Source organism: Aethalodelphis obliquidens, unplaced genomic scaffold, assembly GCF_003676395.1.
Source record: "Aethalodelphis obliquidens isolate GAN/ISIS:26980383/991018 unplaced genomic scaffold, ASM367639v1 scaffold9, whole genome shotgun sequence".
Taxonomy (NCBI): Eukaryota; Metazoa; Chordata; class Mammalia; order Artiodactyla; family Delphinidae; genus Aethalodelphis; species Aethalodelphis obliquidens.
This window is the reverse complement of record NW_020837953.1, coordinates 27962748-27987631: the sequence shown is the minus strand read 5'-3', so window position 1 is coordinate 27987631 and position 24884 is coordinate 27962748. Positions and strand designations below refer to the sequence as shown.

Below are 24884 nucleotides of genomic sequence, written 5' to 3'. Positions count from 1 at the left end.
TATGGTTTCCTTTGCTGTGCAAAAGCTTTTAAGTTTAATTAGATCCCATTTGTTTATTTTTGTTTTTATTTTCATTACTCTAGGGGATGGGTCCAAAAAGACCTTGCTGTGATTTATGTCAAAGAGTGTTCTTCCTATGTTTTCCTCTAACAGTTTTATAGTGTCTGGTCTTACATTTAGGTCTTTAACCCATTTTGAGTTTATTTTTGTGTATGGTGTTAGGTAGTGTTCTGATTTCATTTTACACATGTAGCTGTCCAGTTTTCCCAGCACCACTTATTGAAGAGGTTAAATCTCCTGCATTCCTATACACTAACAGCAAAAGATCAGAAAGAGAAATTACGGAAACAATCCCATTTACCACTGCACCAAAAAGAATAAAATACCTAGGAATAAACCTACCTAAGAAGGCAAAAGACGTGTACACAGAAAACTATAAAACACTGATGAAAGAAATCAAAGAAGACACAAACAGATGGAGAGATATACCATGTTCTTGGATTGGAAGAATCAATATTGTGAAAATGACTATACTACCCAAAGCAATCTACAGATTCAATGTAATCCCTATCAAACTACCAATGGCATTTTTCACAGAATTAGAACAAAAATTTTACAATTTGTATGGAAACACAAAAACCGCGAATAGTGAAAGCAATCTTGAGAAAGAAAAACGGAGCTGGAGGAATCAGGCTCCCTGACTTCAGACTATAGTACAAAGCTACAGTAATCAAGACAGTTTGGTACTGGCACAAAAACAGAAATATAGATCAATGGTACAGGATAGAAAGCCCAGAGATAAACCCACGCACCTATGGTCACCTAATCTATGACAAAGGAGGCAAGAATATACAATGCCCTTCCCATTTGAGTTTTTATAATTTTGCTCTTCTTCTTTTATCCTTGAGCAGTTGATAGTATTGTTTTACTTATTTTTAAAACTCATATAAAGTTATCACATGGCACATATCATTCTGCCTTTTATGTTCAGTATTACAGGTGAGATTTGTCCAAGTTAACACACAGCACCTCCCTTAGATTCAGGCCCTCCTCTAGGGGTTAAAGTGTCAAGGATCAACCAGGAGCCTTCCCTCGTCCTTCTAAACCACGTCTGGGTACCCAGGATCCTGGAATTCCCTTGCTCCAGGGGCCCAGAACCAGTTTCCAAGACCAGAGCAGTCATTTCACTAGTTTTTCTCCTGAGGTTGACCATGAGGCCATGTACCCCCTAATCCTAAGGGGTGTCCAGGTTGGCTGTTTTGGAGGGATGGGTTTGGTGGACAGAGTTTAGACAAATTGACTGATGTGTGAGGTCCTTCACTGTGTGGGATGGAGCCAGAGTAAGAACAGAAGAGGCATGTGTCCTGAGCCTCCAGATTATTCTTGCCCTTGGCCTCATAAATGTTAGGGGCAGGCCTGTCAATAAATACATATATAGATTTTTCAGTGCATTCATCTTTATCTTTTTTTTTAGCTCTAATATGATTTAGTTATGCACCATTCTATTGTTTTTAATTTTTCACTACACACAGCATTGTAATGAACATTCTTATTCTTGTCAAGAGTTAGAATTTATTTCCAGAAGTGAATTGCTAGGTTAGAAGGTATGCAATGTTGAACTTTACTAGATTTTGCCATATTGTTTTTCAAAGTGGTTAAAAGTTAAACCCTCTTTAGCATTAACAGGAATGTCCATTGTTCCACACGCTCACCAACACAATATATTCAGCCTGAAAACGTTGCCAATCTTCGCATTACCAATTTGAGATATAAAATTATATCACATTGTTGCTTTAATTTGTATTCCAAAAATTTCAAGTAAGGTTATAAACATTTTATATATTTGTGTGGTTTGCCTCTTTATGTCCTTTACTCACTTTTCTTATGAGTTGTTTATAATCTTTTATTGATCTGTAGTTCTTTATGTAACATGGATACTAATGCTTTGTTGTATGAACCACATATATCTATATATATACATCTTCTCCCAGCCATGAGTCTTGGCTTTTAATTTTGTTTATATTTTTACTATACAATACTTTGGAATTTGAATGTAGTCAAATTTATCTGAGGGTCAATCTGAGGGTCATTCTCCTCACCTTGTATTTTCTTGTTTATGCTTCTTGTAGCTTGAAATCTTTACATCATGACGTCTAGAAAAGATTTTCATTTAAAAGTTTAAAATTTTGGGGCTTCCCTAGTGGCGCAGTGGTTGGGAGTCCGCCTGCCAATGCAGGGGACACGGGTTCATGCCCCGGTCCGGGAGGATCCCACATGCCACGGAGCGGCTGGGCCCGTGAGCCATGGCTGCTGAGCCTGCACGTCCGGAGCCTGTGCTCTGCAACGGGAGAGGCCACAACAGTGAGAGGCCCGCATACAGCAAAAAAAAAAAAAAGAATCTGCCTGCCAATGCAAGGGACACAGGTTCGAGCCCTGGCCGGGGAAGATCCCACGTGCTGCGGAGCAACTAAGCTTGTGCTCCACAACTACGGAGCCTGAGCTCTAGAGCCCGCAAGCCACAACTAGTGAGCCCACGTGCCACAGCTACTGAAGCCCGCACGCCTAGAGCCCGTGCTCCACAACAAGAGAAGCCACGACAATGAGAAGCCCGTGCACTGCAACGAAGAGTAGCCCCCGCTCACCGCACCTAGAGAAAGCCCGCGCACAGCAACGAAGACCCAACACAGCCAAAAATAAATAAATAAAAATTTTTTTTTAAATGTTAAAAAATTTTTTTCACATTTAGTATCCCTCTGCATTGACTTTGGTAACCAGAATGATAGGAGGGTGCAAGTCTCTTTTTTTCCACGTGGAAAACCAAATTCTCACCATTTATTGGAGGGAACTGGTTTAAATATTATCTCTAACATATGTTGAACCTCCAGTCTTCATGGCTCTGCCTCTGAGCTCTCAATTCTGCCCCACTTATTTATTTGTACATCATTCTGCCAATCTTTCCTTGTCTTAACTACTTTAGCTGTATAATAAGTCTTATTATCTGAGGGTCATTCTCCTCACCTTGTTCATTTTCTTCAAATTTGCCTTTGCTACTCTTGGCTGTTCTTTCATATGACTTCAGGATAAGCTTGACATGTTTCTGAATGCATTTTTTTCTGAAAACATTAATTTTTTTAAATAAATTCATTTATTTTGTTTATTTATTCTATTTTTGGCTGCGTTGGGTCTTCGTTGCAGTGCGCGGGCTTCTCATTGCCATGGCTTCTCTTGTTGTGGAGCACGGACTCAGTAGTTGGAGCTCGCGGGCTCTAGAGCACGGGCTCAGCAGTTATGGTGCACGGGCTTGGCTGCTCCGCGGCATGTGGGATCTTCCCGGACCAGGGCTCGAACCCGTGTCCCCTGCACTAGCAAGCGGATTCTTAACCACTGTGCCACCAGGGAAGCCCCTGAAAACATTAATTTTAAAAACATTTTATTTAACCCTTTGAAACTGAAATCGATTTATAGATTAATTTGAGGAGAACTGACATGTTTACTGTTGAGTCTTTCCTTCTACAAGCAAGTTATACTCTCTATTGATCTATGTCTCTTGAATGACCACCAATCAAGTTTTCTAATTTTCTCCATAAAAATCTTGCACATCTCTTAGATTTATTCCTAATCACTTAAGAGTTTTATGTGCTTTTATGAATGGTATCTTTTATAAATAACATTTTCTGTATGTTGCAAGTATTTAGAAATGAGATGGCAGAACTGCCAAGAATGTGAAGGGCCTGGGATTTCGCACTACTCAGACCCTTAGCTACCACTGTGTCCTGGATGCTGGCTGAAGACGTGAGACTCCTGGGTCAGAGGCAAAGGACTTTGTTCCTTGTGGCTCAGCAAGCAGCATTAGCTTCATGTTTAAGTCAGTGGTTCTACTTGCCTTCGAAGTCCCACAAGGATGCAGCTCATGCAATGATTGCGTTTGCATAATTGCCGAGGACCCCTGAGTTGAGGGGACCCAAATGTCTGATCTTTGCTGCAGAGGGAGACATTATCTTCATTACACTGGACAGTAAGCAAATCTGCCTTCTGTTCCGGAAGGAGACACTTAACTCTGTATTCCAAAGATGGTTGACATACATTCTTCAAGAGATTGTCAAGAAAAAGACCAAACAAAGTGCCTCTGTTTGGAAGTCATCCAGGAATGCAAGAGACGCGTGGAAAATTGCCTCTCAATGTGAATTCTCTCAAGTGTTTTAAGAATTTGTCTGTAGGATCTCTTAGATTTTCTGGGTAGACAATCACATGACCTACAAATATATAATGACTATTTTGTTTCTTCCTTTTCAATGGTTTATACCATTTATTTACTGTTTCTTTTTCTTATTGCATAAGCTAAGAAATCCGGTACAGCTTTGAAGAGAAAGAGGGATAGTGAACATCCTTTTTAGGTTTCTGACTTTAAAGGGAATGCTTTTTAAGTTTTTATCATTAAGTGGTATGTTTCCTGCAGGTTTTAGAAAGATCCTTTATTATGCATCACGTTAAGGAAGTTCCCTCCTATTCCTAGTTTGCCAAGAATTTTAATAAATTGCTTAATTTTATCAAATGCTTTTTCTCCATCTGTTTTACATGATCATAGGATTTTTGTGTCTGTTAACCTGTTAATGCTGGGACTTAAAATGACAATTTTCAAATGTTGAAATATTCTTGCATCCCTGGAATAAACCCAACTTGGTCATTATGTTTTTTAAAATATATTGCTGTATTTAGTTTGATAATATTGTGCTTAGGGTATTTGCATCTATATCCATCATTGAGACAGACCTAAGACCTTTCTGTCTCAAACTGTCCTTGCCTGGGTTGAGTATCACAGTTCTTCTAGACACATAAAACGTAGTGGGTTGTTTTTTCTCTCTTTTTAAAAATTTTTTGAAGCAATTGGTATACGTTATGGACTCTCTGCTCTCTGAATATGTACCTGAGCCCAAGAAACTTGGCTGTCATAGTCACATGCCACTAAGAGTAAAAGGGAGAGAAAGAACTGAGACTTCGAGCCTATGACATGGGAAATTGGGGTCAAACCATCTATTCATCACGCAATGACGGCTGTGACGAGGGTTCAGTTAGCAGATCCCTCAACTCACACCCTAAGCTGAGGCCTCCCACTTTACATCATCAACAATAAAAGTGATCTTTTGTCTCCCATAATTACTCTTTTACTTTATTCCCCAGCATGTCAGAATCAGGCCAAGGAGGAGAGGAACTCTTTAAAGGAGCCCCACTTGGAGACCCAAACTGGCAGGTACACAGAGAAGGCTCAGACAATTGATTAGAAGGTAATCAACATGGTAATTAAAGAAATATTTCCTAAAGTATGGTACATGCACCACTGCCGAGGATGATATTTAGTGGTAAATAAATAAACCTCTGTTATCTTTTTTTAATTTTTATTTTTATTTATTGAAGTATAGTTGATTTACAATGTTGTGTTAGTTTCTGGTATGCAGCAAAGTGATTCAGTTTATATATATACATATATATGTATATGTGTGTATATATATATATATATTCTTTTCCACTATGTAAACTTCTGTTATCTTAAGAGTTATGTGTTTATTTTCATATAGATTAGAAGATATAACTGTATATATAACAAGCAATAAGAGATATAACTATAACATCACACTTGCAATTTTACAGGCATAGTGTAGAACTAGGACAGTCAATTTAAAGAAAAATAATACTATAAGTAAATAATAATGCAGATAGTAAGAAGATATGGCAAAAAATGAGATGGTGTATGTGAATAACCAAAGTCTGGAAAATATTCAAGTAAAGGCCTGTTTAGTAAATAACGAGCCAGTGTCAGCTACCAGCTCTCCCCTGCAGATGCACTCACATCAGGAACATACAGGGAGAGTGACAGATTAAAAAGCGAGAGAGAAAGAAGACATACAGATGGCCAACAGGCACATGAAAGATGCTCAACATCGTTAATCATCAAAGAAATGCAAATTAAAAGCACAATGAGATATTACCTCACATCTTTTAGAATGGCTATCATCAAAAAGACCACAAATAACAAATGTTGGTGAGGATGTGGAGAAAACAGACCCCTTGGGCACTGTTGGTGGGAATGTAAATTGGTGCAGTCACTGTGGAAGATGGTATGGTGGTTTCTCAAAAAACTAAAAATAGAACTACCATGTGATCCAGCAATTCCACTCCTGGGTATAGATCTGAAAATAATGAAAACACTGATTTGAAAAGATACATGCACCCCAATGTTCATAGCAGCATTATTTATAATTGCCAAGATACGGAAGCAACCTAAGTGCCTGTCAACATATGAATGGATAAAGAAGATGTGGTAGATATATACAATGGAATATTACTCAGCCATAAAAAAGAATGAAATTTTTCCATTTGTAACAAAGTGAATGGATTTGAAGCGTATTATGCTTAGTGAAATAAGTCAGACAGAGTAAGACTAAAACAGTACAATATCACTTATATGTGGAATCTAAAAAATAAAACAAACTAGTGAATATAACAAAAAGAAACAGACTCACATATATAAAGAACAGACTAGTGGTTATCAGTGGGGAGAGGGGCAAGATAGGGGTAGGGGATTAAGAGGTACAAACTACTATGTATAAAATAAATAAGGTACAAAGATATATTGTACAACAGAGGGAACATAGCCAATATTTTATAATAACTATAAATGGACTATAACCTTTAAAAATTGTGAATCACTATGCTGTACACCTGTAACTTTTAATACTGTACATCGACTATATCTCAGTTTTTATTAAGTAAAAAGTTTTTTAAAAAGGAAAAAATGACCAGGGCTCCTATTCAGAGTATCACGGTCTAGAGTAAATCCCTTCTTATTTGGCCCAGGGTGGGAACCTGGTGTCTAATTTCCTATCTGCCTCCCTTCCACAAGCCCTAAAGTGAAGCCTGCTGGTTGACCTCCCCGTTCAGTAAGCATAGAACAAATTAAAGACATTTTCAGACACACAAAGATTCAGAGAGCTTTTCTCCCAGGTACCCCTTTTAAAAATGTTATTTGAAGATATACTCCAGTAAAACAGAGACAAAACCCAAGAAAGAGAGAGCTAATAGATTCATGAAAAAGTGGAATTAACCCAGGAGTGCAGTGAATAGAAATACCAGAGGTCCATAAAACCATCAGTCGAAATTAGAACAGGAAGTCAGAGGGTTTGGAGAAGAATGAACTTAAGAAGAAAATAGGCTTCATTCAACAATAATGTAATTAAGAAGCTGGAAGATTTTAATGACCTGATTAAAAAGGCATATGTTTCTTTTCACAAGAAGAGAAGAGAAAAGCAGTTAAAAACTCCGGGAGAACAAAAAGTTGTGTAAGAAAGTCATGGCCCAAACGTGAAGCAAATTAAAATATAACATGACTTTGAGTATCTGAAGGAATGTAGAAAAATACATTTGAACTTGCAGCCTGGAGCATTTCTTCTTCAAGAGCATTTAAACCATAAGATTATAGCTCCTTCTGTATAGGTCCCAGGATGCTAGTTAGCTCTGCAGAGAATAATGTTTACATAGTCATAATATTTTTTAAAGACACCTTATTGATTTTTCAATTCTTGAAGCTCAGAGATAGACAACACAAAAAAACAGAACATTTTAGTTATGGGTACAGGACCAGATGAAAATGTAATGGTTTAGCAAGAAGGGGGAGGAAAAGAGTAATCAAGGGCATCTCATCTTACACAGCCAAGAGTCAAGAGATACTGCATAAAATTAAGAACACAAAAAAGATGAGCTGGAAAATGAGTAGCTATCCAAACTCTGGGGGGAAAGTACCTTTGCTAAACTTCTCGTCTTTCAAAGTAGGACACTGTTAACTCCTCAATAGCCACCTTCCCTCCTTCCTTTAGTCCTAGAACCCCTACCTTTCAGCCGGACACATGGCTACTCAGAGAAAAATTATATTCCTCAGCTTCCCTTGCAGCTACATGTGACCAGGTGACCAAATTCAGGCCAACTGGATGTAACAGAAGTGATAGTCCCCTCTACTAGCTGGAATACGGATGGGACTGGCCATCTCTGACCCAAGCCAAGAGTTTTTCCATTAATAATACTAGCTAAGACTTATGTGTAGGCTTTGTGTCCGGCACTTTTCTAAGTGCTTTGAATGTATTAACTCATTTAACCTAATGAGGATGTGTATTTCCTATTGCTGCTGTAAAAATTACAGCAGTGTTGCTCTAGAGCCCACAAGCCACAACTACTGAGCCCACACACCGCAACTACTGAAGCCTGCGCTCCTAGAGCTCATGCTCTGCAACAAGAGAAGCCACTGCAATGAGAAGCCCACACATCACAATGAAGAGTAGCCCCCGCTCGCTGCAACTAGAGAAAGCCCGCGTGCAGCAACAAAGACCCGATGCAGCTAAAAACAAATTTTTTTAAAGTTAAAAAACAAACAAAAAAAAGTATTTAAAAAAATTACAGCAGTGATTTAAAACAGAACTCTTATAGTTCTGGAGGTCAGAAGTCCAAAAGCAATGTGTCATTTGGGCTCCTTCCATCTGGAGACTTAGGGAGGAATCCATTTCTTTGCCTTTTCAGCTCCGAGTGGCCACCTGCAATTCCTTGGTTCGTGATCCCTTCATCATATCACTACAGTCTCTTGCTTCCATCATTGCATCTCCTATTACTACTTTGATTTCCTGCCTTCCTCTTAGAAGGACCCTTGTGATTACATTGGGCCAACCCAGGCAACTCAGGATACTATCTCAAGGTTGTTAACATAATCACTTCTGCAAAGCCCTTTTTTGCCATATAAGGTAACACTCACAGCTTCTACGGGTTAGGACGTAGACATCTTTGGGGGAATATTATTCTCCCTACCTTAGACTGGAACTATTTTATCCCCATTTATCAGACAAAGAAATTCAAGCACAAAGTTTAGTATGTCCACGGTCACACAGCTCATAAGCAGCAGACCCATGATTTAAACCCAGACAGTCTGGAACCAGAACCTGTGCTCAAAACTGGGATACTGGGCTTCCCTGGTGGCGCAGTGGTTGAGAGTCCGCCTGCCGATGCAGGGGACACGGGTTCGTGCCCCGGTCCGGGAAGATCCCACATGCCGCGGAGCGGCTGGGCCCGTGAGCCATGGCCGCTGAGCCTGTGCGTCCGGAGCCTGTGCTCCGCAACGGGAGAGGCCACAACAGTGAGAGGCCCGCGTACCGCAAAAACAAACAAACAAACAAAAAAACTGGGATACTTTTCTGTCCTGGCAGAATTCTGGGTTTCTGATGATTGTAGGGTCACCTTGCCGGCCCTGGAGAGCCTGCAGAGAAAAGTCAGTGTCCATCTTTCTAAGGCACTGTCATTTGGGGAATCTTTGTTATAGTAGCTATATTCTTATACAGGAATCGATAGCTACTCTACATAATTAAAAATAATGATTTTATGTTATTCTGAGTGGTTTGAATCTTTTACAAGGAAAATGTACTCTTTATTCATTTCAAATGTGTTTCAGTTGGAGGGTATGGCTGCCAATCAGCCCACATCATACCCTCACTCACACCTTTCAGGGACTCCACTGCCTCTGGGATGGAGTCCGAGCTCCTCAGCCTAGACTGAAAGCGAGCCCTTCACCCATCTTTCCGTTTCTCGTTGGTTCTCTTCCTGGGATCACCCTCAGGCCAAACTAGCGTTTACTGTGACCCCAGAACAGACCTTTGGCCATGCCCACCCCTCATGCTGCCCCCTCTGCCTGGAATCCTGCCCTTTTTTCCTCTCTCACTCCTGCCCAGCATGTCTCACTCAAAACCCACCTGTGAACTCCTATTCATCCTTCAAGACCTAGCCCCTAGTTGCCTCTGAAACGTTTTTGCTTATCTTGGTTTTTCTGTGTCATGTTTAAGATTTTCCTCAAATGTCTGGTGATCCAGGTCATAGTTAATTTGCTCCCCACCCCCAGTCTGCACACACACACACACACACACACACACACTCACTCACTCACTCACACCCCTCCCAGGAAGATCAGGCATCTCCTTCTTTTGCTTCTCCTTGTATGTTCCTGTGTTGAAATAACCACACCAGCACACATTTCCTATGATCATTGTTTATTACTAATATTACTTATTATTTTAGGAATTGGATCTTTTAACAGCCTCCAGCAGCAATACATGACTCAAAATAAAAACAATACCAAATAACGGGATAAGCATAAGGATATCTGGCAAAGTCCTGATTCTTCCCATGAAGACCCCTCTGATTTTTAAAAATACTAAATTATTTTTAAAATATCATATGAATGAACGTGTGGTTGTCTGTCTTGCTGGTGCCCAGCACTTGCTGCTCTGCACACCTGCCTGTTTGCAGTGAATCCTTACACAGCTCTATATGGTGAAGGTTCCTGTTGGTCTCATAACCAGTGAAATGAGGCACAGAGAGGTTGTATGATTTCCTATTGCTGCTGTAACAGATTACCCCAAACTTATTGGCCTAAAACAACACAAATTTTTTTCTCTTATGCTTCTGGAGCTCAGAAGTCCAAAATGAGTCTTATGAGGCTAACGTCAAGGAATTGGAAGGGCTGCATTCCTTCTGGAGGCTCTAGGAAAGACTCTGTTCCTCGCCTATTCCAGCTTCTAGAGGCTTGTGGACCCTTCCAGCATTGGCACCACTCTAACCTCTGCTTCTGTCATCACATCTTCTCTTCCTCGCCCTCTTGCCTCCTTCTTATAAGGACCTTGTGATTATATTGGGCCCACCTGCGTAACTCAGGATACTCTCTCCAACTCAAGATCTTTAACTTAGTCCCATCTGCAAAGCCTCTTTTGCCTTGTAACTCATTTATAGATTCTGGGGATTAGGACACGGATATCTTTGAGGGCCATGACCCAGCCCACCAGAGAAGTGAAATGACTAGTCCAAGATCACACAGTAATAAGCGACAGAGCCAGGACTCTAGCCCACGCTAACTCCTTCTGGCTCCAGAGCCTGTGCTCCAAACCTTCTTTCAACACTAGGCTTAACAGGCTGAGGGGTCTGTTTGTTTTTCCTTTGGGTCCACATGCACTATCTGTTTTTGGTCCCAGCCCCATCCTACCCCTGGCCCTGACTCTACAGGCTCCCACTCTAATGCATTTGATACCCACCCCCACCCAGGTTTACATGGGGTCTCCCCAGCCTAACCAGGAGGGACCCCAGCTCTGCAACCTACCTGCCACCAGTGCTTGTTGAGTGGGTGTATGAGTGAGTGAGCAGACAGAAGACTGCTGTCTCCAGCACCTTCTCTCTAGCTCCTGCCTCTGGCTTGAAGATGCTCCCTAGCTTGTGAAGCCAGCAAGGATGCCTGACCTCGGGACCTGGGCCCCTCATTCTCCTGGTGGATGTTGGTTCCCTTCCAGCCACTCAAACCCTGAAGGAGGGCCAGCCCTCCCCAAGACAAGGGGCACAAAAGCTGAGCGCCTGGCCTGGAGATGGAGGACATGAGGTCCCTCAGTCCATCCCGTGGGCACGGCACTTTGTCAGGAACTTCCAGAGGCCAGTACTGTTGGGCCCAAGGACCAAAACATCCCAGTTGCCTCAGTGGCTTGCCTGGACTCAGCCCTCAGAATCCCCCTTTCTGGGCTCACAGCCCAGTCACTGCTGGCCCACACCTCGCCCCACCCCACACTTCTGCTTGTTTTCTGATCTCTGTTCTTCTAAGAAGCACCTCTCTCCTGCCTGGGGTGTTCCCATCCCCATCCTGGGCCTGTAGCAGCCGTTAGCAAGTTGAAAACGCAATTACATTTTGATTATTCTAGTGCTGGCCAGACAGAGGTTACTGTAAGTCACGATGGAATTGGGAGGGAGGGGGAGGCAGCACCTGGGGCCAGTGCCTGGGCTGACACTTGAAGATGGATGTGACAGGGACCTGTAGCTCAGAGGCTCAGGATTAGATCAACAAGGCTGGAGCTGGCTGGTTCCAGGAAAGAGGTCGTGTGGTCTCGGTTGACCCTCAGCTCAGGCAAAGCAAGGGCTTCAGGCTGGCCCTCCCTGGGAGAAGGAGATGCCAGGCTGAGGGCCCAGCCTGGAGATGGAGGATATGAGGTCACTGGGGTCCCTCTCCTGGGCACAGATGCTTTGCCAGAAGCTCCCAGAGTCCAGGGCTGTTGAGCTCCCAAACCAAGTAACTGCAGCTTCTTGTGGGTCTCCAGGAGTGTCACTGGCCCCCTTGGGACCCCAGGATTTTCTCTGAGCAGGCATACCAGGGTCTCTACCCCATGCCCGCAGAGGACAAACAACTGGCTTCTCCTACTCTCAGGCCGTGGCTAAGAGAGCCAGACTCAGGACCTGGGGACCAAGAGCCTCCTCCCTGGCCAGGGTCTGATAGGGGAGGAAAAACTATCTGCTGCTTCAGGGTATAAGGAATCACTCAGGTTTCTTTGTCCTGGGGAGCAGCCATCTCTGGGGTACCAAGGGATGAAAAGAGGGTTTGGCAAGTGGGAATCCTCTTAAGGGGAGACAGGACTGGCTCTGTGACATTGGGCTTTGCGGGGGTGGGGGTGGATTCTCCGCCTGACTCCGTCCCCACACAGACAGGTGCACCCCCATTATAATGACTTGGGGGCACCTGGGAAGCCGCTTGATCACTCCAACCCAGGGTGTCTGGGAGGCCTTGAATCATGGCACTCTGAGCCCTGGGCTGGGTTCTAAGCCTGGTCTGTGCTGAGCTCAGCTGGTGCCCACCACCCACACAGGCACAGAGGGGTCTGTACCTTTCACACCGCCGGCTGCAGCTGTCATTTGACTGTCCGGCGCTATGTGCCTCCCCTCCCCGCGTGTGCCGCGGGCCCCTCCCAGCCCCTAGCAAACAGTCACAGCTCTAGGTGGGGGGTGGTTCACGTGGGGGATTAGATGAGTCATCCCCGTGGGGGCAGACATACTGAGTTCCACGCACGCACGCTCGGTCGCAGAGCCATGGACACAAAGGCACACCACACTCACATTCCCACACTCACAAGAGAACACACTGGGAGGCCAATGCTAGTCAAAGCCACAATCACACACCCAGACACACTGAGAGACAGACACCCCCCAACACACACACACACACACACACACACACACATCCCTCACAGACACAAACACCAGTACACACAGAGACAAATCAAGACCCATACAGACATATCCCACCCAGGATGCCCCCCAGTCATCAGCCCAGAGCCTGTCCCTACCCACATGCAGGCTCAGAGACACAAACACACACACAGCAACACACTGGATTCCCCAGACACACAGTCACAGCCCTTACTTCTAAATACAGACACTAACTCCATCTCTCTCTCTCTCTCTCACACACACACACACACACACACACACACACACACACGTCCCCTGATCCATTCCCTTACCTCTGCCAGCACCTAGGGCAGGCAGGACAGAGTGTTGTTACTGCAAGGATGCTCTGACCCATCACTCACTGCGCGGATGCCACCCAGGGACAGGGTTCTGCCCTAGGGCCAGCCTCAGTCCTTCCTCCTGCCCTGGACAGGTGAAGGAGGTCCCTGACCCGTCCCCTGGGCTGCCCCAACTTCCCTCCCACACACTCTGTGCCTAATGGTACATCTCTAGCTCCTTTGGAAAAAGGCTTTGGCTGCAACAGGGAAGATGGAAGTTCCATCTCAGGAGTCATCTCCCAGGAGGGAAGGGGTGTGACTCTCCGAAGGTCAAAGGGGAGGGTGAATCTGATGTTTTAGGAAGGTCCCATCCTGAGACAGATAATAGCCAAGGTGATGGCTTGATGCTCAGAAGGTCACCCTTCACCGACTTGTGACTCCTGGAAGGGCCAACCTCCTCACCTTTGCCCCTGTTGTTTTCTTTGCCTTGAATCACTGGCTGCAGGCCTTCCTTCTCATTCTTTAGGTCTCTGGTGTGTTCCTGCTGTAGGAGGCCTGTCCTGACACCCTGGTTGGATCAATCTGTCCTGTGCCCCCCAGCTCCTGGGCCCCCTGGCAGCTCTCCTCTCTATAGAGGACTTGCCTGTTTGTGAGCCCACCTGGCTCCAGCCAGCCTCCGTCTGGCGTGGGGGGGAGGTAGACCTGGAGAAGAGTGCAGGTTTGAGTCCCATCTCGGCCTCTGCTGTGTGACCTTGGGCAAGTCACTGAACCATGTGAGTCCAGGGTCCTTATCTGTGAAATGGGGATGGTAACAGCTGCCTCACTGGGTTGATGTGAAGATTAAGTGAGATTATGCACATGGTGGGGACTGTATAAATGGCAGCTGTATTATTCTAGCTCACTGCCTGGCACACAGCTTGGAAAATGTTAGTTGAATTCATCAGCCCTTCTGGTGCCCCCCCTTCCTGCCCCCACCTACCGTCCCTGTCTTGGGAGGGGGGAAAGTAGGTATGAACAAAAAGGATTGGAGGGCAGATGGAACAGGAGGCTGGGAGAAGGGCGATCAGGGCCTTCTGGCATCGCTGGGAGCTAGCTGCTCCAGCAACAGCCGGAGCCTGGCTGGAGGCGGTGCAGTGACCCACCTGTGCCCTCATCCTCATCAGCTAGGTGAGGCAGCGGGAAGAGGTGAAGCTGGGATCCACCTCTACATTGTGGCTCTTCAAAGCTACCTGGGGCCCACCGGCACACAGTAGGTGCGTTCTGAAAACAGAGTAGCCGGAGGCAGAAATGTTGAATGAATGCGAAAGGTATGAATGAACGGATGGAAACATGAATGGAGGTGGGATGGACGCTTGAAGTCTGGGGCGAGGAGGAACGAGCATCTCCCTCCCGATCTCTGGGTTGGGAGACCTGCAGCCAAGACCGGCCCGGGGCTCCCTCCCCTCCCTGCCCCTCCCGCCCCGGCCTCCCCCCTCTCCGCGGCGCGCAGCCTGGCGGAGCCCGCGCCCAGCCACAGCCCGCGTCGGAGCCAGCGCTCGCGCCCAGCCGAGAGAGCCCAGGCAGCGCATCCTTGGGAGAGGGTTGCCCCGGCCCCCTCCCCTCCAACCCCAGTCCCCGGAGATCGGCCTTCGGGGCGGGGAGGCAAAGTCCCGGTGCAAGATCGGGGGACCAGCAGCCGAGGACGCCGGGGAACCGCAGCCAACAGGTGCGGGGCTTGGGGGACCCCCGGGCTCGGGGTGGGGGACTTCAGAGGACCCTCGGCGGGAGCCAAGAGTCTCGGGAGATAACCTGGGTGCTTGGAGGCTGGGTCCCCGGCATGCTCTGCCCTCCTCCCGGCAGGCAGGCTCCTAAAGAATGCTTCGCGCCCTCGCTCCCCGCACCGCAGCCCGCACAGCCCCAGAGACGCAGGGAGGTCCCGCTGAGGAAGCGGGTCCGCCGGCGCCCGCTGGGGGTGTGAAGGAGACCCCTCATGCTCCCCGGGGGGTCTCCAGGGATCGGCAACCCTCCTACATACGTCCGGGGTCCTCCCTTCTCAGCCGGGGAAAGGACGGGTCTGAGCGAGCGAGGAGGGGCGGGGTGCGAGGCCGGATTTATGAATGAAGAGGGCAGCCCGCACGCCGGTCCAGCGACCCCTGGCGGCCACCGGGGCGCATCGCGGCCACGGGATTCAAGGGGGGACTAGCGGGGGCTGGGGGCTGACGGGCCCAGCCCCTGTGCCTGGGGCTCTCCCCTCGCTTTCGGAGAGGCTGTCAGTTCCTCCCTGCACCTCTACCCACACTGTGTGCGTGCGTGTGTGCGTGTGTGTGTGTGTGTGTGTGTGTGCGTGCGTGTGTGTCCCCACCAGGGAGGGTCTGGCAGGTCTTGTGGGCAGGGCGTGGGTCTTCAAAAGCCTCCCTTGACCAGTTTTTCAACCAAAAATTCAGGCCTGTGAACTGACTCAGGAGAGAACATTTAAATCAGGATGGCTTCCCCTCTCCAATCTGTGGTGTTTGGTGGACTCAGACAGACCTGGAATAACAGCTTTGTGACCTTGAGCAAGGGGCTCAACCTCTCTGAGCTTCTATCTCCCCCTCTGCAAAGCAGGGCTCTTAATAGTGGTAACCAGCAATGACCGTGAAGCCGGCTTCCGGTGCCAGTTTCTGGGTAAAGCACTCGGCATTCATTAGAGCTCATTATTCCTCAGCGAGGCCCTGTGAGGCCGGCTCAGTTATTACTCCACGGGATAGATGGGGAAACCAAGGCTGAGAGGGGTGAGGTAAGTTACCCAACTGGTATGAAATTGGGAGGCAAGGCAGATCTGTCTTTCTCCATCGAGTTCAGGCTCTCCATAACCCACATGACTGTGAGAATTAAGAGGAAGCTCATCTGCAAGTTGCCTGGCACTCTCCCTAATGTTCCCTTTTCCTTCCTTCAGAAGGTTTCAGGCTGGGACCACAAACACCTGAGTGCAAGACTCTGGGTCCCCTGAGGGAAGTGGGCTAAGGCCTGGCCCAGGAGCGCCCCTCCCTTGGGGGAGCCTGGGATGTCCATCAGCTGTAGTGGCTCCTGAGCTCATGGAGCCCTCGGCCACCCCAGGGCCCCAGATGGGGGTCCCCACTGACAGCGGGGAACCGTCCCCGGTGCCTCCAGACTACGAAGACGAGTTTCTCCGCTATCTGTGGCGTGACTATCTGTACCCGAAGCAGTACGAGTGGGTCCTCATCGCCGCCTACGTGGCTGTGTTCCTCGTGGCCCTGGTGGGCAACACGCTGGGTAGGTCTCTAGGTCCCTGTGGTGCTTCGGGCTTCCCCTGGGGACTGGGAGGGGTCCTGGGCCTTGCTTCTCTCCCCCTCCCCCAAGTCCCTACTGGGTACTGTGGGGGAAGGGTCTCACTGATGGGACCCAGCTAGACTGGGCGTGGCTCTGCCACCGGCCTCATCTCATCCTGCTCCCACCCCGCAGTCTGCCTGGCCGTGTGGCGGAACCACCACATGAGGACGGTCACCAACTACTTCATCGTCAACCTGTCCCTGGCCGACGTTCTGGTGACGGCCATCTGCCTGCCGGCTAGCTTGCTGGTAGACATTACTGAATCCTGGCTCTTCGGCCATGCCCTCTGCAAGGTCATCCCCTATCTACAGGTGAGCTTTGCCTGGGTGCCCCTCATGACCCCCCTGTCATACCAAGTACAAAAACCATGGTCTTGCGTAGGTCTCAGTGACCCTCAAACTTGCCTTTTAGACAGGACATGGCTCAGTACCTCGGCAGTGTCATGCTCTATTGTTAGCAAGGGCAGGCCGTCAGGCAGGACACTCAAGGACACAGACACAGACACAGCCCCATATACTCATACAGAGATACCCTCCAGGTCACACTCATAGACATTCACAGAGGCATGTTCGGACACATGTACAGTCACTTCCAGGTACACAGGCACACAGTGCAGGAGAGAGGCGCAAGCCCACCGTGACAGAGAATGGGCCTGTTCCCTGACCCCAAGGGGGCAGCTTTGAGGTGGCGGGCTGGCAAGAGTCTCCTCCCCGGCCCTTCCGCTCCCGGCTGGGGCCTTCCCTCTCCCAGTGGTGGGTGTCAGGCTGTCCTGTACGGTTGTTGGGCCAGAAGGAGAGCTGGCCAGAGGGTTGCATCCCTCGACCCTCTCCCTGTACCCCAGAAGGCAGGGGGCACTCCTGGAGCCAGTGCCCCTGCGTCTCTGGCCTAGGTTCATCTCTGCCTCCCAGAATGAGGACTCTTTCCTCACAGCCTGGGGAAGGGATGGGATCCCAGGGCAGAGAGAAATGCCTCTTGGATTTCCCATTATTTGGAGGTTTCCCACTCAACCCATTAACTTTGGCAACCCTGAGAATAAAGACAGGCAGGTGAGGAAATCCACCTTAGGCAAGTTATTTAATCTTTCTTGCTTCAGTTTCCTCACCTGTACCTTGGGGGTAAGAGGACACACCTCAAGGGTTGTTCTGAGGATAACGAGAACAGTGTCCGGCATGTAGTTATTTCCTAAAGTGTAAATTATTATTCATAGTAGGGGAGCACCTACTATGTGCCAGGTCTCAAGCTGGACATTCTCCATCCATAATTTCATTTATTCTCACAAGAATCCTGCCAGGTGGATGATACATTCCCATTCTGCATACGAGGCTCAGAGGGGGTGAGTGATTTGCCCAAATCTACACAGGCAGTAAGTGGTGGAGTCAGGATTTGCACTGCACCTGGCTGCCTGGTATTTCTGGGCTGTGAGCTCCATCACTCACCCCATGTCTCTGGGTGGCCCCCAAAAGGACTGACATCGTGTCCCCATGGGGCAGGCCGTGTCTGTGTCAGTGGCAGTGCTGACTCTCAGCTTCATCGCCCTGGACCGCTGGTATGCTATCTGCCACCCCCTGCTGTTCAAGAGCACTGCCCGGCGTGCCCGTGGCTCCATCCTGGGCATCTGGGCCGTGTCGCTGGCTGTCATGGTGCCCCAGGCTGCTGTCATGGAATGCAGCAGTGTGCTGCCCGAGCTAGCCAACCGCACCCGGCTCTTCTCTGTCTGTGATGAACGCTGGGCAGGTAACGGCGGGAGCCTTGGGCAGGTGTCCCTGAAGTGGGCACCTCCGGGGCACACACCCCCAGAGCAGACATCTATCAGGGCACTTTTGGGGTGGGCACCCAGGGGTGGGTATCTCTTGGGAGGATACCCTAGAGCAGGCATCTAGCAGGGATACCTCTGGTGTGGGTACCTTCTCTAGTGTAGACATCTGCCAGGGGTCCCTCCAGGATGGAGACCACTGGGCTGGGCAACTCCAGGGTCTCTCTGCCATGGTACCTGTATGGGGCCCAGCTGCTTACTTTGGGCCTAGTCAGGGCAGGGTGGTATTGCTAAGCAGGGCAGGCTGGGGCTTCCCAGACTGAGCCCAACCCGTGCATCTCTTGGCCCCTGCAGATGATCTCTATCCCAGGATCTACCACAGTTGCTTCTTCATTGTCACCTACCTGGCCCCACTAGGCCTCATGGCCATGGCCTATTTCCAGATCTTCCGCAAGCTCTGGGGCCGCCAGGTGAGGCCCACTCTGGTGTCACTGTGTGGGCTGGGAGGGGACAGGGGTACTGGTCTGAGGGAGTAGACAGCCCTCTGCCTTCAGAACATGCCATCCTGGCTGCAACCAGAGAAGCAAGGCCTAGGCATGCGTCAAACTCAAGGCCGAAAGTGCTGCTAGTGCCGGCCCTGGAACCAAATAGTAACTGGCGTCCTTCTAATATCAGTAGCTGCCAGTTACTGCACCAGGCACTCCCAGCTAGTCTTGCATCCTCTTCACCACCATCCGTTATCCCCTTTTTTTTCTTTTTAATAAATTTATTTATTTTATTTTTTTTGGCTGCGTTGGGTCTTTGTTGGTGCACGCGGGCTTTCTCTAGTTGCGGCGAGAGGGGGCTACTCTTTGTTGCGGTGCGCGGGCTTCTCATTGCGGTGGCTTCTCTTGCTGCAGAGCACGGGCTCTAGGCGCGCGGGCTTCAGTAGTTGCAGCACAGGGGCTCAGTAGTTGTGGCTTGAGGGCTCTAGAGCGCAGGCTCAGTAGTTGTGGCACACGGGCTTAGTTGCTCCGTGGCACGTGCGGTCTTCCCAGACCAGGGCTCGAACCCGTGTCTCCTGCATTGGCAGGCAGATTCTAAACCACTGCGCCACCAGGGAAGTCCCTATCACCACCTTAATATATGAGAAAACTGAGACCCAGAGAGGCAAAGCAACTTCTCCCAAATCCCTCAGCAGCGAGTGGACGATCAGGGACTAAAACCCAGGTCTGTGGGGTTCCAATGCTCGGTTCAGTGCCACAACAACAATAACACCTCCGTGTTGCTGTCCAAATTAGGCACTTTGCTTGCAATGTCTTCACAACTATCTAAGCAAAGAAGCAATATTACCCACTTTACAAATGCTGAGTAAGGGCAACCAATCTGCCACGGCTGATGAGTGGCAGAGCCTTTCTGGTTCCAGGGCCTTCCTTCTTTCCTCTATTACACACTGACCAACAGCAGGGGTTTTTTTTGGAGGGGGGCGGTTTGCCATGGGAGGGCATGCTCAGAGGCCCTTGGCACTAGCGGGGTGAGTCCTGGATCAGCGCCCGGGCCGGGAGAGGAGGCTGGCCGGAACACGAGCAGCCTCGCGCTCCACCAGCGCTCGCCATCTGCTCCTCACAATGCCCCGGTCCACAAGGCAGGAGTCGCTATCCTTATCCAACAGGAAAAGCAAGGCTCAGGAAAGAAAACTGAGTTTACCAAGGTCACATAGCTCTTGAATGGCTGAGCTGGCCCTAGATCCCAAGTTTCCTGAACTCTAGCCCCATGCCCTTCTGTTGTGGGGTGATTCAGGTGTCCAGTGTGAGAGAGGCTTTGAGAATATCTGTGGCTGCTCCAGGTGCCTAGAACCACCATAGGCCTATCGGCACTGACCTAGGCTGAGACCTATGCTCTGAGGCCCAGGCCATTCCACGCTGTCCACCTGCACGCCCCTTGCTCAGGCCTCCCAGTCAGGCAAGGACCCGGGGAGGCACGAGTCATCCAACCACCCCTGTCGCCACAGATGGAGGTGGTGATTTAAGGAAGATGGGTGGGTAGCTGGAAGGATGTTCAGGCCCCAGGCTGTGACCTGGGGGCTTGTCAAGGGTCCCCTACTTCATCTACAACTAAGGGTGAATAATACCGTCCCAAGAGACATACTGTGGGTGGTCTCACGATGAGCTAATGGAAAACGGAAGTCCACTCAAGTCCAGAGTGTTGGTCTTTATCATGAATATTAGGCTCCTTCCTGCTGCAAGGGTTTGTTCCCTTGCCCACCTCCCTGCCCCAGGGTCCAGCAGGCCCAGCGAAGCAGAACGACCTCCCAAGGAGCTGTACCCACCGCTGCTGTCTGTGTGTGCTGGACAGATCCCCGGCACCACGTCGGCCCTGGTGAGGAACTGGAAGAGGCCCTCAGACCAGCTGGAGGACCAGGGGCAGGGCGTGGGCGCAGAGCCCCCGCCTCGGGCCCGTGCCTTCCTGGCCGAGGTAAAGCAAATGCGAGCTCGGAGGAAGACAGCCAAGATGCTGATGGTGGTGCTGCTGGTCTTTGCCCTCTGCTACCTGCCCATCAGTGTCCTCAATGTCCTCAAGAGGTGAGAGCGCGTGGGGAGTGGTTGGGGGTGGGGAGAGGTGGTGGGGTCAGAGGAAGGAGCTCTCTCTGCTTCAGAGAAAGATCTGGCTCCACCACTCATCCACTGTGTGACCTTGTGGGAGTAATTCTCTTCTTTGAGCCTCAATCTCCTCACCTGTAGAATGGGAATAATAACTGGCCTGCCTCCTAGGGCTCTCGTGAAAATTCTCTCGTCTGGCCACTCAATCATCAGGTTGTTAGGGCTGGGAACGGAGTGAACGAGTGCACAGGACAATGTCCTGCATTCGTGGAGGCGACATCTGACGGGAGAGAGAATGGACATGTACTACAATGTCAGCCAGTGATAACTGCTTTGAAGAAAAAATAGGGAAAGGGGATAGAGAATGACAGTGACAGAGGTTGGTGGGGTTAAAAATAAATGTTTTTTAGATGTAATGGTTAAAAACAAAAAAGCCTCTCTGAGGAAGTGACATCTGGCAGAGACTTGAAGGAAGGGAGCAACCACACCCACAGGGGTCTGGAAGAATAGCGAGTGAGAGGCCATGGGGTGGGGGTGGGGAGGGGGGCAGGGCAAGACCCTGGGCTCTTTGCCATGAGACAATCTCAGTGTGTTTGTGCTTGGTCACTTCCTGGCTGTGTGATCTTGGACATATCACTTTGCTTCTCTGAACCTCAGTTTCCCTATTTAAAAAATGGATGATGTCTATGACTCATCGTGCTGCTACGGGGATGGATGATACAGTGGAGGGGGAGCCCCAGGGGGTCACACGGCTGGTGACTGAGCAGAGGTACCCTGGTCCCTGTTCCTAGGCCCACTCTGGTCATACTTTCTGCACCCAAGAACCCCAAACTGTGGTCAGGACCCCAGACTCAGAGGCCCAGGAAAGGGCTGCCTGGTGCACAGAAGGGGGCAGTGGGACTCTTGTACTTTACAGCCATTCACGAGCTATGTGACCTTGGTCAACTCGCCTTCCTTTTCTGAGTTTTCCTGTCTGGTAGATGAGGACAGCAACTGCTGCCCAACATAAACACACACACACACACCCCTCTCCCATTCTGAGTGTCCTGCCCCCTGGTCCTAGGGTGTTTGGGATGTTCCGCCAAGCCAGCGACCGAGAAGCCGTCTATGCCTGCTTCACCTTCTCCCACTGGCTGGTGTACGCCAACAGTGCCGCCAACCCCATCATCTACAACTTCCTCAGTGGTGAGTGGGCTGGGGACGCAGAGTAACTGAGGGTGGCAACAGTCCCCAGGACAATGGTCTCCCTATCTTCAACCCAGGCTGAATAAAGCATGCGGGGAAGAATACACCTGCTGCCTCCTGGGGATCAGGACCCTGCTCTGGGAACTCCCACTCAGGGGGAAGACTTGTCCCCGCCCAAGAGCCCTGGTCTGAGTGGGAGACAGGCCACACTCCCAATAGTGGCCAAAGAAGGTGACCAGCTCCAGGATCCAGTTTTGCAGATTATGCAGACCACTGAGTGGGGGGGAGCGCAGGGGCTGGGCCAGCTCACCTCCACCCCTGCGTGATGCACGCACAGCAGGACTGCCAATCAGCCAGTCTGGTCAACAGAGGCTCCAGATGGAGCCCCTGCCTGAGAAGATGACTGCATAATCGAGGCATCAGGGGGAAGGGAGGGCCACCAGTGAGGCAGCCCAGGGCCGGGAAACAGCTTCTCCATGCCCAGCTAGACACGTGCTGGCAGAGTGGCCCGAATTTGGGGGGGCTACCCCTGAATCCACCTGCCTCCAGCACCAGCCCTCCCACTCTCCCCTCTGCAAGTCCAGGCATCCCTGGTCCCCTGCCCCCCCCGCCCAGGCCTCCTCTGTCCACTGTCCCATAGCCCCCACCCCCTTCCACTACCTCCCGGTCTCAGGGTGGAAAGGCCCCACCCCGGGCCCCCGCCTGGGCTCAGCAGAGTGTGACTCACCAGACCTGACTCGGACCAGGCCTAGAGAACTGACCAGATGACTGCTCAAGCCTGGACAATCTTTGAGAAAAGGCTGAAAGGTTAAAGAAGGGGCTGGGGTCAATGCTGTAACCCTCACTGAGACTAAAGAATTACTCAACAGAGGCTAGCCGGGTGGTTTCCAGCTCAGAGGGGAGAACAGAAGAGACGAGCAACGGCAGAGGACACGTCAGGCAGACTTCCTGACGTGCATTTCTTCGTTTGGTCTACATTTACTGAGCGCCTGCTGTGTGCTCGGCCCTCTGCTGGGCACTGGCCAGGCTTGCGGGGCGATTGAAACATGGTTGTTCAGTTCCAGCACAATCTGTTGCCTGGTGTCCTCTGACTGTACAGATGGCTGTGGTGATCCCTCCTTCCCCACTGTTCCCTACCCTTTAAGCGAAGGCTTTGGAATTAGAACGGGGCCCAAATTCTGGCTGGTGACCTTGGGCAAGCCACTGCACCTCTGCGTGCCTCTGTGGAGTGAGGCTAGAGGACTCCAGGCCTTCAGGGTGCTGGGGTGAGCTGGGCGACAAACTCAGGTGCCCGGCACAGTGCCTTTGCAAGGGCTGCTGCCGCTGTATTTTCATCACCATGGGGCAGAGATGGGGAAAGCCTAGCCACAGATGGTGAGCCGTGAGCCCCTCCACCTGCCCGCCAACGAGGGCAGAGGTGACCTAAGCTCCCTGAGCCAGACAAAACGTTTTCAGCCAGGCTCAGAGCCAGAGCGCAGTCAAGGAATCAGATGAAAATTGCATTTCTCCTTGGGAACCTGCTCCAGGGCCTCTGTCCTCACTCTCCCTGGCAGTGACGAGGTCGCCTTGGGGCTCTCTCCTGCCCAGCTCTACCCTTCCCTCCCACCCCCTCACAGGCAGCTTGGCTGGAGCTGCGTGGGTGTCCCTGGGCCCAAGGCCCCTTCCTGCTGCTTCTGTCTCCTTATGGCTGTGTCTTCTGTCTCTCAACCAAGGCAAATTCCGGGAGCAGTTTAAGGCCGCCTTCTCCTGCTGCCTGCCTGGCCTGGGTCCCTGCGGCTCTCTGAAGGCCCCCAGCCCTCGCTCCTCTGCCAGCCACAAGTCCTTGTCCTTGCAGAGCCGGTGCTCTGTCTCCAAAGTCTCGGAGCACGTGGTGCTCACCAGTGTCACCACGGTGCTGCCCTGAGCGAGGGCCATCCTGGTGGCAAAAGGGGGTGCAACCTATCCCCTGCCTGGGCTGCTCCTCTGGCTACTGGGGGAGCTGCCCCCACTCCTCATGGAAAGACTGCTGGTTGCAGTGCGAGGCCGGGGCTCCTCGCCTCGTTTTCTGCCTGTTTAGCTCTGGGCAGTGTCACTTCCCTTCTCTGAGCTGCGTCCCCTAAGCGGATTCATGTGAGGATTAAGCACGCTCAAGAAAGTGGAAAGCTCTCTGTAAACTGTAAAGTGTTAAGGACAAGATTAACGCTGTGTTCCTCTCACTTGGCTATACCGCACAGTACCATCCATCACTATCATCCTTCCAGAGCTTGGCCCTCCTCCCAAAGACCCCTCTCCTACCCAATCATAGATCTTCCCTGGAGTCTGCTATAAGGGTCCCAGCGGGCATTTCCATCTGGTCCAGGGGCTCTAAAGCCCAGGCTGCACTTGGCAGCGCTCCTTGAGGCCCATGTGAACTAATCTGAGCCCAGCCCCTCCCCAGTGGGAACAGAGCCCCACCCTCACCAGGTGCCAAGTGCACACACCACAGACTGGACCCCGTTGGTTGTGCAGCGGTAGAACACTCTCCATGAGGCCATTTGGTATGGAGGCCAGCAGCCTGAAGCAACTGTAATTAAAAGCCTGGCACTGAACGTTCCCTCTCCTTGTCATTGCACAAAATCTGTGCTTCTTAGGTTAGGAGTGAGAAGGTGGGGAGGCTGGGGGAGGAGAGAAGACAGTGCTGAAATGCAGCTATCTGCTGACCCCTCCCACCTCTCGTCCCCTAACACACGGGATCCCAGATGG

General features: G+C 50.0%; 2 protein-coding genes across 2 annotated transcripts in view; one reads left to right on the top strand and one right to left on the bottom strand.

The window, feature by feature from the left end:
- Window positions 1-14822: 14822 nt before the first annotated feature.
- On the top strand, window positions 14823-24310 carry HCRTR1 (hypocretin receptor 1). Its single transcript, XM_027109357.1, has 7 exons — window positions 14823-16589; window positions 16779-16957; window positions 18137-18380; window positions 18754-18869; window positions 20734-20960; window positions 22042-22163; window positions 23876-24310. The coding sequence occupies exons 1-7, from the start codon at window positions 16391-16393 to the stop codon at window positions 24064-24066; spliced, it is 1278 nt and encodes a 425-aa protein (XP_026965158.1). The 5' UTR covers window positions 14823-16390; the 3' UTR covers window positions 24067-24310.
- The window catches only part of PEF1 (penta-EF-hand domain containing 1), a 23367-nt gene continuing 19052 nt past the window's right edge, over window positions 20570-24884 (bottom strand). The window contains exon 6 of the transcript XR_003433353.1: window positions 20570-21258. The gene's annotated coding sequence lies outside the window, so the exon portion shown is untranslated. The remainder of the gene's footprint in view (window positions 21259-24884) is intronic.